Source organism: Prorops nasuta, unplaced genomic scaffold, assembly GCF_024137725.1.
Source record: "Prorops nasuta isolate Cenicafe-Biocafe unplaced genomic scaffold, Cenicafe_Pnas_1.2 PNAS00010, whole genome shotgun sequence".
Taxonomy (NCBI): Eukaryota; Metazoa; Arthropoda; class Insecta; order Hymenoptera; family Bethylidae; genus Prorops; species Prorops nasuta.
In genome coordinates, this window is record NW_027116807.1 from 4,276,141 (window position 1) to 4,290,764 (window position 14,624).

Consider the following 14,624-nt stretch of genomic DNA (forward strand, 5'->3'; position numbering starts at 1 on the left):
TTTCCATCCTTGCCATTTAATATTACGTCTAATATTGTCCAACGTTTACCATTGTGAGGCTACTGCATTATAGCATCAAGTGGCAGTGTTTTTGAAAACAGTGCTATTTATGTTTTCATATAGTTTCTTATCTTTTGTGTTTAGATTCAGAAATAAAATAAAGGAGCCACTCGTGTGTTTCTTTCATTATTTTATCTGCCTCTTTCTCATTCACTCACTCACCCTCGCTCTCTCTCACACACACACACACACACACATACACATACACAAAAAACTATCCCCTCTATCCTTTCTGTATTCTTTGTCTGCAATCTCCTTACATTTCCTTTTGCATGCATGCGTGCATTTCATATTATCCGTGGTAAATGTCTGTTTCCGACTATGAAAATAGTTGAAAATCTGTCGACAGAGTACATTTTCATTCACAAGATACTATATAGTTCATTTCTTGATTGATAAATATCACTAAAAAAATCTCCAATTAACTATCATTTATCCTACAGCTTTCGTACGTTATTCAACCTATCGATTAATCGAGTCATCATCAGGATCCTCCAATGTCCTTAGTTATTTTATTCAAAGTACACGCATTTCAAAGATTATTTGCAGCTAATCGATCATCATTTACTATATTACGATAGAGATTCGGTGTGTGATTTATTATTACATTAGAGTTGGAGAGTAATTTTTCTGCACGTGAATCTTATCACAGTTTTAGCACCACCTTCTTGTCGAAATTGTCTGTATGCGAATGCGATTTTTACACAGATAGATTAAAGAAAACAGAAATAACGTTATTAATCGATAGTCTACGTCACGATGTTTGTCTCCTTTACCCTCTACTCCTCTCCCTCTGTTTTACTCTATTTTCTTTTTATCTTTTACACAAATATAATATATAATATATTTTGTGCTATTTTATAATGTTTATCGTACGGTGATGCATCATATTATAGAAGATTTTCATAAAGAGAGTCACTAATTATGATTACAGATGCTGATAGGATACGAAACTGGTCAAATAGTACTGTGGGATTTAAAAACAAAGGCCGCTGATTGGAGATGTCAGACTGACGAGGCACTGAAATCCATATCATGGCACCACGAAGGAAAACAGTTCATGTGCAGCCACAGCGATGGTTCCCTTTCAACTTGGACTTTGCGCCAAGCAAAATATACGAATTTAACCTTTCCACACGGTGAGACACCTGCCACTCGAAAACTTGCGCGATACGATAATGTTTGAACCGAATGTTTCTGTTTTCAGCGAAATCGGTGAAGGAGGGTGAGATAGAGCCTTGCAAATCAATCCAGAAAGTAGAATGGAAAGTTTCAAGATCAGGGTAAGAGTCGCATATATATATATATAGATGGTATAAAACATTAAATGTGCCAACTGAGAGAGAGAGAGAGGGGAGGAGAAAAAGAGGCGCAGTGGTCCTTGGAATGCATTTGTCGTACTTTCGTTTGATGCAGGGAAGCTTATGTGATATTCTCCGGGGGCTTGGCGTACGAAACAACTGGAAGAACGCCAAGTATTACGGTCATACATGGAAAAACTACAACAGTATTGGAAATGGAGCACAATGTTATAGATTTTATAACGCTCTGTGAAAGTCCTTGGACCAGTGGTAAATATATCAGAGTCCTATATATACAGGGGGTGTATCAGCAACGATGTTTTTAATTTTAACCACATATTCTTGAGGATAAACTAAGTCGAAAAGTCCTATACTATAACATCAGTAAAAGCATCATTGCTGAGATAAATCAATTTGAAACCGATAAATCAGGGCTTTAATTCAATGGAAAAATTACTATATTGTCACTTTCGTTGACAGTTCCCTTTCGAAAAACAAAAGAAGCTCGTACTTCTCCACTGTTCCGTATTGCTTTACACGCACACACACACTCACACACACACATACAAGCAACTACGTCGATTTTTAATTATTAACATATAAAGTTCTTTAGCATGAAACTATTCTTAAATTGAAAATTCCTATGAAAAAGTGACAAAGATATTATTTTTCTAGGAAGGTAAATTTTTCGAGGTACCTTCTTTCCTCTAGATCCATTGCTTTTTGCGAAATCAGGGGCACCTCGTGAAGGGTACTGCAATGGTCTTGAACGGAGCAGAGGCTATGTTTCTTCGATTTTGATTTTTTATTTTTAAATATACAAATAATTAGTATATTTGAAAAGAAAAAGCCAAAAAGGAACAAAACTCATTGCGCGTGACTCCGTCCCTGAGCATATGTTTGCTCTTACCCCCGGGAAGGAATGGGAAGGGTAAGAAAATTTGGAAAAAAGGAACCTGAAAAAGAAAGCCTACCTATCACCGAAAGCTATAAAGCCTACCTAGTACGCAAAGCTAAAAAGCCTACCTAAATCGAAAAGCTAAACCTGAAAAAAATACACACGCACGCAAAATATGATAACGCATTGAAGAACCTGAAAAAAAAACACGCACGCAAAATATAATAACGCAAATGAAGAACCTGAAAGAAAAAAACACACGCACGCAAAATATAATATAACGCAATGAAGAACCTGAAAAGAAAGCCTGCCTAACACCGAAAGCTATAATGCCTACCTAAAACGCAAAGCTAGGGGGCCTACCTATATCGGAAATCTAAACCTGAAAACACAAAAAAAATAAATAAATGGTTTTAACCGAAGAAGGACCGATTGGAATCTACCGGTAGCTTCTCTCGGTCATTCTTAGGTTAAATAAAAAAAATCCACAGTTTTATCCGTGGGACTCACTCATTCGGCGAAAATCCAACGATGATCCATTTGCTCAGCAGCCTGCAGATGATAACGATGACGATGACGACGAAGGCGATGGCACTCGCGATAGTTAAATTTTAAATTATTACGACGCGACGCGGATTTTTTAAAACGAAACTACATACGCGACTCGGATATTTTCAATCAATTTTATTTCGCGACGCGCACTTACATCTCTTAAGTGAGATCGCCCACTGTAACAAAAAGAAAAAATAAACATTATTGAATTTGACTGTATTCAAGTAATGCTTCCGTTTATCTTAGGTATGAAATGTAAACAATAATACTTACAGGCTATGAGAGTCCTTGAGGCCGTTGCCCTTGGCCGCTGCAACCACCAAAACAATGCACTATCACAACACTCGCGCCGCGTACTGTCTTTCTCTTTTTCGAATTAGGCGAATTTCTGCGTGCGTACTTTTATTTTAATCACACTTTGCATTTCAATGTTATAACAATTTAATTAAACCCGCATTGAGAAACATATCCTCAATTAATGAATCATTTTTCATTATAACAACGATTAAATTTCGTTAATATAACAAATAAATTCATCGATATAATAACGAATAGATCATTACGTACTAAACTATTCGTTAAATGAATCAATGTATTTATTATATTAACTTACTTGTTCATTGTTCTAACAAAAACTTGTTCAATTATTGCAGTATTTTCTCTCTGGGGTAAAATTAAAAAGTCACAATAATAAAACTGCACTTGGTTGATTAAAATAAAGTATTTAACTATTTTTAATCGCGATTAATTAATGGGTTGTCGGCGATAACGACGAAAAAAAAAAACCCCGGCGCGCGCGATTCACCGACAACCACCACGTGCAGATCCGAAAACTGAACTGTCAATTTTGATAATGCAACGTGCTCATCCAAATGTGACGTAATCGAATCTGATTGGTTGGATCTTTGGACTACGCTAATCAGGTGCGATTGCTGAGCGAGCTGCGTAATGCACACTTCTCGTTTGGAATATTTTAAGACTGGAATCATTTTTTATTTAAAATGGCGATTGCTGATTAATTTTTTTTACTCCTTATTAAATAGAACTGTTCATAAGGCACATCACCGAAAAGATGAAACGACTTGAAAATTAATCCACAATTAACGCCGTATCATTGCCCAGAATTTTCAACTTAATAGGTGCTTTTGAAAATTCCCTTAAAAATAAACAGAAAATAAATTTCATACAGCACTAGGATCAAGAATTTAAGACATTAGGAAGTAATATTAATAATAGGGGTAGTTGTGCGCTGTGTGTGCGTATAAGGCAATATGGAACGGTGGGGAAGAACGAACTTTTGTTATTTTCCGAAAGAGAACTGTCAACGAAAGTGACAGTAAAGTAATTTTTCCATTGAATCAAAGCCCTGATTTATCGCTTTCAAATTAATTTATCTCAGCAATGATGCTTTTACAGATGTTATAGTATAGGTCTTTTCCAATTAGTTTATTCTCAAGTACATGTGGTTAAAATTAAAAGCCTCATTGCTGATACACCCTGACTATATATATCTATCGGGTAGCTTTATTTCTTGCTCGAATGACGATGCTCCTCTTTCGTTCTCCAGATATTCAAGATCCCTATGGCGTTCTGGTGCTGCTGCAAAACGATCTCGTAGTCATCGACCTGTTAACGCCAGGATTCCCCTGTTTCGAGAACCCTTATCCCATGGACATTCACGAGTCAGCTGTTACATGCTGCGCATATTTCGCCGACTGTCCATCGGACTTGGTTCCCGCGTTTTACTCGGTCGGCTCGAAGTCGCAAAAGAAGACCGGATTCAGCGAGAAGGACTGGCCAATTGCCGGTGGTGAATGGAGTTCCAGCTCGAGTAGCTATAACGAAATTATTCTCACTGGGTAAGACTGGTCAGGTGGTTTCTCACCACCAAAGTTCGCCAAGCGAAACACAAGATGAACATTTCCATTGTTTCTCTGAACTTAGCCATGCGGACGGGAGCATCAAGTTTTGGGACGCCTCCGCTGGTACCTTGCAAGTACTCTACAAGCTTAAGACGGCAAAACTTTTTGAAAAGAACAAAGCGCGCAGTATAGACTCGGACGAGGACCCACTTGCGATACAATTCATTTTTCTGTGCCCCGAGAGTCGAAAGCTGGCAATAGCTGGTTCGGGAAGACACGTTGTACTCTTTAAATTCAAGAAAGTCGAGAGTATGTCCGAGGTTGTGGTAAGTGTATAGGTGTTGAGTCGATTAACGGATATTGGGAAAATATGTGTAAAATGACAATCTGTTATCTCAGACCCTGGAGATATCATTGGCACCGGATCCAGTGAAGGATTCGGAGACCTCGCCGGACCACGACGCGTCGCTGATACCTGGAGTGGAGAAGAGCACGACGGATACGAGTCATTGTTTGAAGGTTAAAACTGGTGCACAGAAGAGAGCCGCTGGTTTTCAAGCAGCGTTAATCTGCCTGACCGTAGCGAACAACGGGGAACAACCTGAGAATATAACGGCCCTCAGTTTGAACTCTTCCTACGGACTGTCAGTAGCAATCATACGTAACGCGGCTCTTCGCATAGAAAATTATAAAAAAATCCAAAGGTTTTCCGCTACATAAAATTAATTACAGATTAGCGTATGGGAATGAATCGGGACTAGCGATAGTGGATATCGTACGAAAAGCTACTCTGCTAGTGTTGCATACCGCGGACCTCGGAGGCAACACTGATCCGTATCAACGGGTGTTACGTAGCCCCAAGAGACAGGATGAACTGAAAAAGGAGAGTGAAGATAAAGCACGCAGTCCGAGCACAGATCAGGTAAAATTTATCTCTCTTCTCTTTCTATCTATTTATCTATTTCTCGCTCTCTCTCTCTCTCTCTCTCTTATAAACCTCTTCTTCAACGCGTTTTACGACTTTTCTTTTGCTTCCTATGCCCTTTACTTGTTTCACGAGAACCTTCAAAGTTCTACATTTTATTAAGCGTTCCACGTTCCGCTTTCTTCAGAGATACTGCTGGAAATTATCTATCGTTGCATGATTGTACAGATGTTACATATAAATACTACAATTTATATACGCGAAACTGAAGATCTAACGCGCGGAATGTCGTGTTGGTTGCAGTTGATTGATTTTTTTGGTAACATTTTATTCTAACGTAGGCTAGAGGGTGAGGAGGTAGTCCAATCAACACGGCATTCGATGCGTTGATTAAACAATTATGCTTCCGTTGCGCCAATCTTGATACATAATCTTTCACGATATTTTCTGTACGATCGCGATGTTACGATGTAACGTTCTGTACTTGCAGTGAAGCAGTGAAGTTGACAACCTTATTGTATACACATATATGTATATTTACTGTAGTATACTTTAACGCTTTAAAATAATATTATAGCTACTGATTTTCATTTATCAGGTGTATGATTATATTAGGTCTCTTTGATTTAATATCCAAAGGAGAAGATTTATTTGTAAAGGAATAGTTGAGCGAGGAAACGCACGAAAAGCAAAAGTCATCGCATAGGATGAACAAACTACTCTTGTAAATATCTTGTAAATACGTTCCATTAGTAAGTGATACAAAAGTATTTTTCTAATTGGTCCTGCATATGTGTGCAATATGCTATGTATAAGAAACAGTTGATTTTTACACAGCTACGAACTCGTGCTTCAGAATTTGTACAGAAGCTGTATCGTGTATAAAAAATAATTAATTATTTCATTTCACGTTTTAATGATCACAAAACACTGGGATTTAAGTTGTACGATCCATTGGCAAACTACTGGTCAAACTTGTCATTTTCCACGAGCCGAGATTTATTCATAACCGAGTGTACTCTACCAGTCTATTATTTAATCCATACAATTTATCGCATATTTTTGGCTACACACTGACGTGTATGCTACAAGTTGCAGCATTATGCCGTTAAAGAAGTAGTAGAAATCTGGTTTAAATCACGTCAAGTAATGTGTAATATAATGTTGTTTATTATAACAAAAAACAATATGCATATATACTATAATATATAATACGTTTAATGTTTAGCTAACTTCTATGTGTCTACCTTCATTGAAACAAGTAAGGCCATTAACTTTTTTGTCAAGAAACTTTAAGTGATATTACAATATAGTCATTACCATAATATGCAATTTTCCATAAGAGGATTTGTTGTTATATTGGAGTTTGTAGTAGTTTGAGATTTGTATGGTCTTTCTATCCTTGTTTATTGGCGTTTGTTAAATCGTAAAAAGCTTCAAGATACTGTAAGCTCGTCGGTGGATAAGAACTAATTTCGAGTGACCAGCAGAGTGGTTTTAACAGTCTGTCCTAATCGGTCTGCTCAAAAGTTCACGCGTAGACATTGAGACACGTGTGCGTATGTGGATAATCTGGTGTTTCAGGGTTAATTCCGAGCTACGCATGTACATAGGAGCGTTTAAAGCGCTTCGATTCTTCAAGAAACATAACGTAGCTCGGAGCTTAGCACGCGAAATGCCACTATGTACATACATACGCGAGTAATAGACGTATGAAGCGAGTAGTTTATTAGAAAATTGCATTGCCACGTAGCAATGCGTATGCCAAGTACAAATGACCTGTACGTGAAAAGAAAATGTTCTCTCTGCAATAGTGTTTACATGAACTCTTGACAAAACTTTTGCATGTTTTTACGAATAATCTCTGAATATTTTTAATCCAACAAAAATCAATATTAATCGTTAATATGAACGACTATTACCTATTACACGATATATCATAAGAGCACACACAATCAGGTTTGTAACTTTCAACTACGATGGTGCATTAAATTTCATACGACTCCCTATTTGATATTTTGAAGAGAGTTAAGCTTTTGAGAAGCCGCAAAAATGTAACTTTTATTTCAACTTTTAGTTTTTTTGTCAGCAATTGAAAAGCTTGGAAACTTTTACTATGCAAACACAGATATATTTCAATAATATAAATACGCATGCCACTTTAGAATTATAACAGTATTATTTTTCTACTGGGTCAATAGCTAGTTACCGCTATAAATATTCAATATTGACACAGAGTTTTGCATGTCTATATACAGTATACACTTTTGTATATCCAAAAGTCCCATTGTTTAAGCTGTCTATATAAAGAGATCCTTTGCAAATTCTTATCAATCAAGACGCAGGAAGAATCCAAATGAATTTTATAGTTTCTAGAAAGCAACTTTAATTATAATATACAACACTTGTCTGGTGTACGATTGATTGCTCATTGTGCAAGCTCTACCTTATGATATAATTACGTATAATTAGAATTGTAAGTTTTCTTCGTCAGCTGGAGGTGAGAAATAGATGAATTACAACTCGTTGTAATCTATATAGGTGATACTATGAGCATCTTATAGGCACTGAATCCCATGCCACGATTTATCAAGAGAGAGAGAGAGAGAGAGAGAGAGAGAGAGGGAGAGGGAGAGAGAGAGAGAGAGGGCGAGTGAGAAGAAACTTAGATAAAATTAGAAGGAATTGAAACTGGGAAGTGACAAGTGACCACGTGCTTGCGATATTTGTTGTTAACGACGCGACAGGATATAATCGAGGGAGGTGGTAAATATTACAAGTTGTACCAAAGAAAGGAGCGGATCTACGGAGGGTGGATGTAGTATCCATAGAGAAGGTGGTTCTAAGGAGCAAACTTGTAGGTATATTTGTGATTAAATATGATTTGCACTGCTTCGAGTGAAACAATTGGGGGGGGGGGGGGGGGGGGGGTCAGAGACGTTACAAGTTTTCTCCGGTTGGAATGAGCTTCTCGGAGAGGCATTATTAGAAGGCAAGAAAAAAGAAAATAGTGGTCGGTGTCCAGTGGGGGGCTGGAAAAATGTCAGCCACGAGAGAGGCGAAAGGAGTCGATTGGTAGTAGTATAAAAAAAAAATGTTCCCTCTATCATAAATGTTTTATTGCTTAGATAAGAATTGATTGATTTTGTGCAAAGTCCAACATGTTGAATTCATCAGAGTCAGCGAGAAGCAACGTTGGAGTCAGAGGCCGCAGGAGCGCCAGTCGATCCTGCCAATAATTCTCAGAGTGGCAGCACCGAGGAGAAAAGAAGTCACGATGAATCGTCGAGAAGCGCGACGATAGACTCGGCTAAATCGAGTGCGGCGGCCTGTCCCAGCAATGGCGATGAGTCTCAGAAGAGTCAGAGCTGGAAAAAGGGCTTCAGCCTAAAGAGACAGCTGAGCAAGGTTGACCTGAAGATTAAAAGTACTTTCACACCGTCTTCAATGTCTTCCCAAAATGGGGTACTTGTATTATTTTATTCATTTCTCTACTAACCTCTCACGTACACCAAGGCTACTCTGTCAGATGACTCGTTCACACGACACGACAACTTTACGCCTCCCCCCGTATAACCCCAACCCCTTCCCTCTTATTTTTTATCTTCTTTCAGTTTATCGCGCTCGACACGCTTTATTACTCTCATCACTCTTACGTATTATATACTATAGACATTAACCCGTACGCGAGAGCTCCTGGCTGTTATCCTTTGGTAGAGGCGTAGCCACATCATAGAGTATACTATATATACCAAAATCATTATATCTCACGTACGTCCCCTCCTCTATCTTGATTTATCCCTACAGAATTATAGATTTCTCATTGTTGCTTCAGTTTAGTTCCCTTCTGTGCTTGTTTTTCGTATATGAAAAGGCTGACTGACGATGATTAGAGAGTGAGGCGAGGGGGAAAAAAAAAGAGCGATGAGACTGGAAGAAAGCAAGGGAGGAGAAAGAAAGAAAGAAGGAAAGAAAGAGAGAGAATAAAAGATGAAAGAAAGAAAAGGAATCATGCAAGTGCCCCATTGCCAGCAGGTGACCGGTGAGAGTAGCGGTCAGAAAAGTTCCTCCGTCTTTTACTGCAATGCCACCAGTGAGAATTCGAGTTCTCTGTCACCGGTAGAGAGCGTCGAGACGGAGTCTACGTCGTCTTCGTCGCCGTCCTCGCCGCCTCCGTCGCCGACCTCACCGCCCGAGTCCCAGTCGCCCGCGCGTGGCGAGAGTCCCTCTTCCTTCGGGGACGAGAAACACGCGCAAAAGCGAGAGAGCGTCAAGGGCCCCGGTGGTAGTAGTAGTGGTGGTGGTGGTGGTGGTGGTGGTGGTGGTGGCCTTGAAAGAGTCAATCCATCCGGTGAGGCAGCAGCAACAGCAACCGGAAGATCGGAGGTCGTCGTCAGGCCGGGCAATCTCTCCCTGGAAAATGAATTCAAACCGGCCATGTTCAGGCGAATCGTAAAAGTGAAGCAGGGCAAGAGGGAGGGACGCTTGCTCTCCGTGCCCAACTTGAAATATCCGAAAAACGACGCCAACTTTTGCGACCTCAGGTGTCAAGACACGGCCGCAACTTCCGAAACCTCCTTCACCGGCAATCTGATAAGACGATTCAGTAAGTGTTTAAGACTAACAGTAGACGAGAGTTCTGTGTCGTTTCTGTGCCCTTCAAATTAGCTATATACATACATATGTATATGTATAATATATACATATACACGTGTGATGATCTTAGATCTTGCATTTTTCATTGTGAGCGTGTGCGCGTGTATGCTTGTGCGAGTGGGTGGGTGAGTGCGTGTGTGCTCGTTGAGCCAGCGTGCTGACGTTGAAAGAATTGAGAAGAAGAGGCGGTGAAACGAGAAGAAATTTGACGAACCGCGGCAATGAGCAGCGATATTGATTTTCTTATTATTGTATCTCACGCTTGATTTTGGCATCGTAGCGGCGGTTCTCTTTTAGCAGGCCAATCTCGCTTTCGAGCCCTTTTTACACGCGTACATATATACATCTGCGAGTCACGGTCCGATCGATCGTTCCTTCCGAACGAGCGATTGGGACGATGATCCAACGCTCTCGCCAAAAATAGACGCAACTCGATTTTGCTTGTTCTTTCGATATACTATATAGCTTTCGCCCAGCCATGATCAATACTATTATATATAGATATACCGAAGTACGCGGGCACATTTTTTAGCATCGAGAAAATATTACCGATTGTTCACCCGCAATTTTAGCTCCTTTCTGCATGCCGAGTCTCTCATTGACCAGTGATAACGATATTAGCGATCATATATATATATATACGTATTACATAGAAAATCCTTACTTCTACAGGATTGGCAAATTATTAGAAATATGCTGCTGCATTTCTGCTGTAGAAGCTCGATAATCTGCCTCGGGCTAACCCAGACTAACAACGATTCCCACTTTTTTCAGCTTTTATTAATCACTGTGTAATTTCTAACAGCTTATTGAATAATACATAGATTTTTACTGTAACAAGTGCATGGATTCTTTTTCTCGAGAGATATGTATAAACCGGGTGTTCCGTTCGAGTGACGTGCAGAAAAGAAACTTTTTCTATATATGCAACATGTTGCATATTTTTGCTTGTATCTTTAAACTTGTTCCAACAACTTTTTCAAATTTGCACGTAATCTTCATTTTACATTTTTATATCTGCTTACTTACTCTTGTTAAATGGTAGATCAATAGAGTTTCTTTAAAAGTTCGTGAGATAAACTGAGAGAGATATATATTGCCCTCGCGTGTATACATATAACGTGTCTATTTAAGAGATTCAAGCTGATGAGAAAGTCGCACTCTTGTGAAAACATTGTTCTCTTTCTACAAAAGTCTATAGTACAGTCCCTTAAAAAATAGCCTACTATTTTCACTTGAATGGAACACGACGTTGCATTGTACGTATTATGCATAGACTGCTACTTGTAGTAGAGTAGATGTTACTCGGGGAATTATTACACTGTTATATTAGGCTTAAATACTAACTAGAGCTGAACGCAGATTTTTATTTGTAAGCATTCGTAAAATTTCATGGAAAAATAATGGACGAGCTCTGCGCAAATACTTTATAGAGGCTGTAAAGCAGGCTGTGATAACAATAATTTAGCTGAAAATTTAATTTAAAACTTAAGGTAAATGGCCCGTAATTAAAATCTATCTAGTTAATTGAAGTTATGCCTGTGTTTCAAGAGATTATTATAAATAAATTTTAGCATATTGCGAATCGTGCTAAGGCTCTGTTAGCAGCGAAGAATGAAGAAAGCTTATATTGGTAGCACTTGGCAATAATTTTTTTCTCCGATCCAGTCTTTATCTCGAGGTCTTACCTCTAACTCTAATATACGACGCGTTGACACCGAAAGAGAACTAAACCAACCTTACGTAGCGATTGATTTTCGTATAGCAAAATAATTCCATAAAATAAGGCACAAACACTCGCTTGAAATTAATTCATTTCTACACTTATATGTATTGCTACGCAGTAATTGGGCCATTTACCTTATTGGTTGGGCGATTGTTAACGACAAAAGCCTTAGAGTGCTCTCGTACATGAGAATTTCATGGTGTTGAGAAAAAACGACGGATTGTACGAAGCGCAACAAGCTTAACAAATTCGCTTTCTTGGTATAAAGCCAGTATCATGAATATTTCGTCAAATTTTGTTAACGTTGGTACGCGTGAAATTTGATTACACACAGTATACATGTGTATATACCATATATACACATTGGTATATTTCATTGTTTGTATTTAATTTGGCTCATAGTGCTAATGAGATAATTTATAGCGATCGCATATTTTAGGCAAAGAAACATGGAGGATCTATTGAAAAGATGTCTATTTGACAGGACAAAAGTCCAAAGAAAAGAACATATATATATATTATGGAAAAATATCTATTTCTAATAGTGGATAAAAGAATGGCTATATATGCGAGTCGCATATATTCCGTTTTTGTATATACGCTCCGTTTAGGTTTACAGCCGTGTGGAAACAAGTACAAGAGTGCTTGAAAAACCTGTCTGAAAATCTTATGCGTAAGTTTATTACCGGATATGTGTGCTTATAGTATATCCACAACAACTCTCCTCAAGGAGTGAAATATTTGCCAAGACAGTTGTGTTTTAGCATGAACAGCGCGATCCGCGAGACTATAGATAAGATTAAGTACATCCCTGCTTTGTGCTTTTCCCCCCTCCCCAGATAGCTGAAATCTCTAATAACGTATAAGAGACGGTAAATTAGAATTTTACTATTGGTGCTATGTTTCCAGAAAGCCATTTGTTCTTCTTCGAGAACCTGTCGATTTTAGTTGGTATAGGCTCCTATTGTTGGCTATATATCACATCATCTCCTCTTATCTTTATTTACTCCGCCCGTTATGTTCCATGTCCCATCGCATGTGTAAATATAATTGATAATATACAACCTTTCGTTTATACGCTATAATATAAATACCACTTTCATGGCCATGTTTGTTTTTCAACTCAAGCTATTTGACATATTTACGAAACAATAATTCATTTTATAACGTTCAGACGCCTCAATCTTTATTGCAAAAAGAGAGGAGACATGTAGTCATGGAACATTTTGCAGCTGTTCCAAGTTACCGATCACTTATCTCGATGTCATTGTAATTTTTTCAAAGATACTATATATGTTGTACCATTGAGTTGTACGAGTACATATAAAGGGAGAGGATCGAACGATTGGAGAAAATTTGGAGGGAATCGTTAGTCTAGCATAACGTGTTCTGCTTGGATTAAGTGCAAATGTAGAGTCTGATATAATGGTCAGTCAATTAGCTTAATAATTGAAAATTGAATTTCGCGATTAGGACAGTCGACGAGCGTCTGATATGCTATGATATACTGTATTAGGAGTTTAAGCTGCATAATGAGCAAACGAATCGTATTCTGTTGCGATAGATGAATCGATAGGCAGAGCAGTGTGCCAGCAGAGATATACCTAGCCTATGAAAAAAAAAAACGTTTAAAATACGTCTTTTCGTTGAGTTGATGAAAACCTCTTTAGTGGTAGCTTGTATAGCGAATCCCCTTTGATTTCTGATGAATGTATACGCGGCTCGGCACGCAGACTGTGTCACAGTCGTATACTCCCCTTACACACACTGCCAAATGACACACACTTGCAAATGGAATGCTTATAGTGACTGAGTAATGTAAGGAAATGCTTCACTGCCACCCCCCCCCCCCCTTTTTGGTGCTCGTTGTTTCTCTTGATTTCGTTCCAAGTCCAGATCCTCAAATTGTGCATCGCTATATATATATGATACCATGTTATATATTTATATATACTTTCTCCGCAAAAATAGCGTTCCGACAATGCGTAGTTTTTCGTTGAGCCTCCTTGATTTAGCACAAACGACCATTTTTGTTTAAACTGTATAATATACCATTGTAATAATTGATGAGATTTTCACGTATAAGACCTTGGTGAAAAACGTAGCCATTCGCCGTCCTCGATATACAAGCTCTCCTCCTGATGAGACTCTACTTTAACAATTTTTCAGGTTCAAATCAGTTTCGCGGTCTTCCCCGACAGCAAGGTTGATTCAGGTAAAATTAAGGTTTATCATACTCGTATTGTTCGACATTGTTTACCACCGAGAGAAAAGTTACGAGTGTTCCTCTGTATGATTTTTTCGTGCGCGAAAGCTTTCGGAACGGTCAAGATATCGATTTAATAATAATTGGACCAAAATAATATTGTTCTCGCGAGGAATCTCTCACGCGCGAACACGAGTAAAAGTTTTTGAATGCTTTGAAAGGGTATGACACTCTCTCGTATATATTTCCTATATATATATATATATATATATATATATATATATATATGTATAAGCCTCAATTGTACATAGATGAAGATTGTGTCGTCGTCGTGTTAAAAGAACCTAAATACCATTCTCTCTGATTTTTGGCCCCATTTTCATTTGCACATCTCTGCGACTCTACGATAAACGCCTTTCTCTCGGTAAAGCATCGCTT

At 38.5% G+C, this 14,624-nt stretch overlaps 1 protein-coding gene across 7 annotated transcripts in view; it reads left to right on the forward strand.

Moving 5' to 3' along the window:
• Tomosyn (syntaxin-binding protein tomosyn) overlaps nt 1-14,624 on the forward strand; it is a 30,777-nt gene that overhangs the window by 5,915 nt on the left and 10,238 nt on the right. For 2 of the 7 annotated variants that reach the window (XM_066732904.1, XM_066732909.1), the window contains 9 exons: nt 995-1,199; nt 1,268-1,343; nt 1,477-1,631; nt 4,379-4,670; nt 4,756-4,999; nt 5,073-5,317; nt 5,406-5,595; nt 8,776-9,063; nt 9,631-10,204. In XM_066732904.1, coding sequence (XP_066589001.1) covers nt 995-1,199; nt 1,268-1,343; nt 1,477-1,631; nt 4,379-4,670; nt 4,756-4,999; nt 5,073-5,317; nt 5,406-5,595; nt 8,776-9,063; nt 9,631-10,204 — 2,269 coding nt within the window. Of the gene's footprint in view, nt 1-994; nt 1,200-1,267; nt 1,344-1,476; nt 1,632-4,378; nt 4,671-4,755; nt 5,000-5,072; nt 5,318-5,405; nt 5,596-8,775; nt 9,064-9,630; nt 10,205-14,149; nt 14,196-14,624 lie in introns of all 7 variants that reach the window. The other 5 variants (XM_066732905.1, XM_066732908.1, XM_066732906.1 and 2 more) reach the window with 5 other exon arrangements.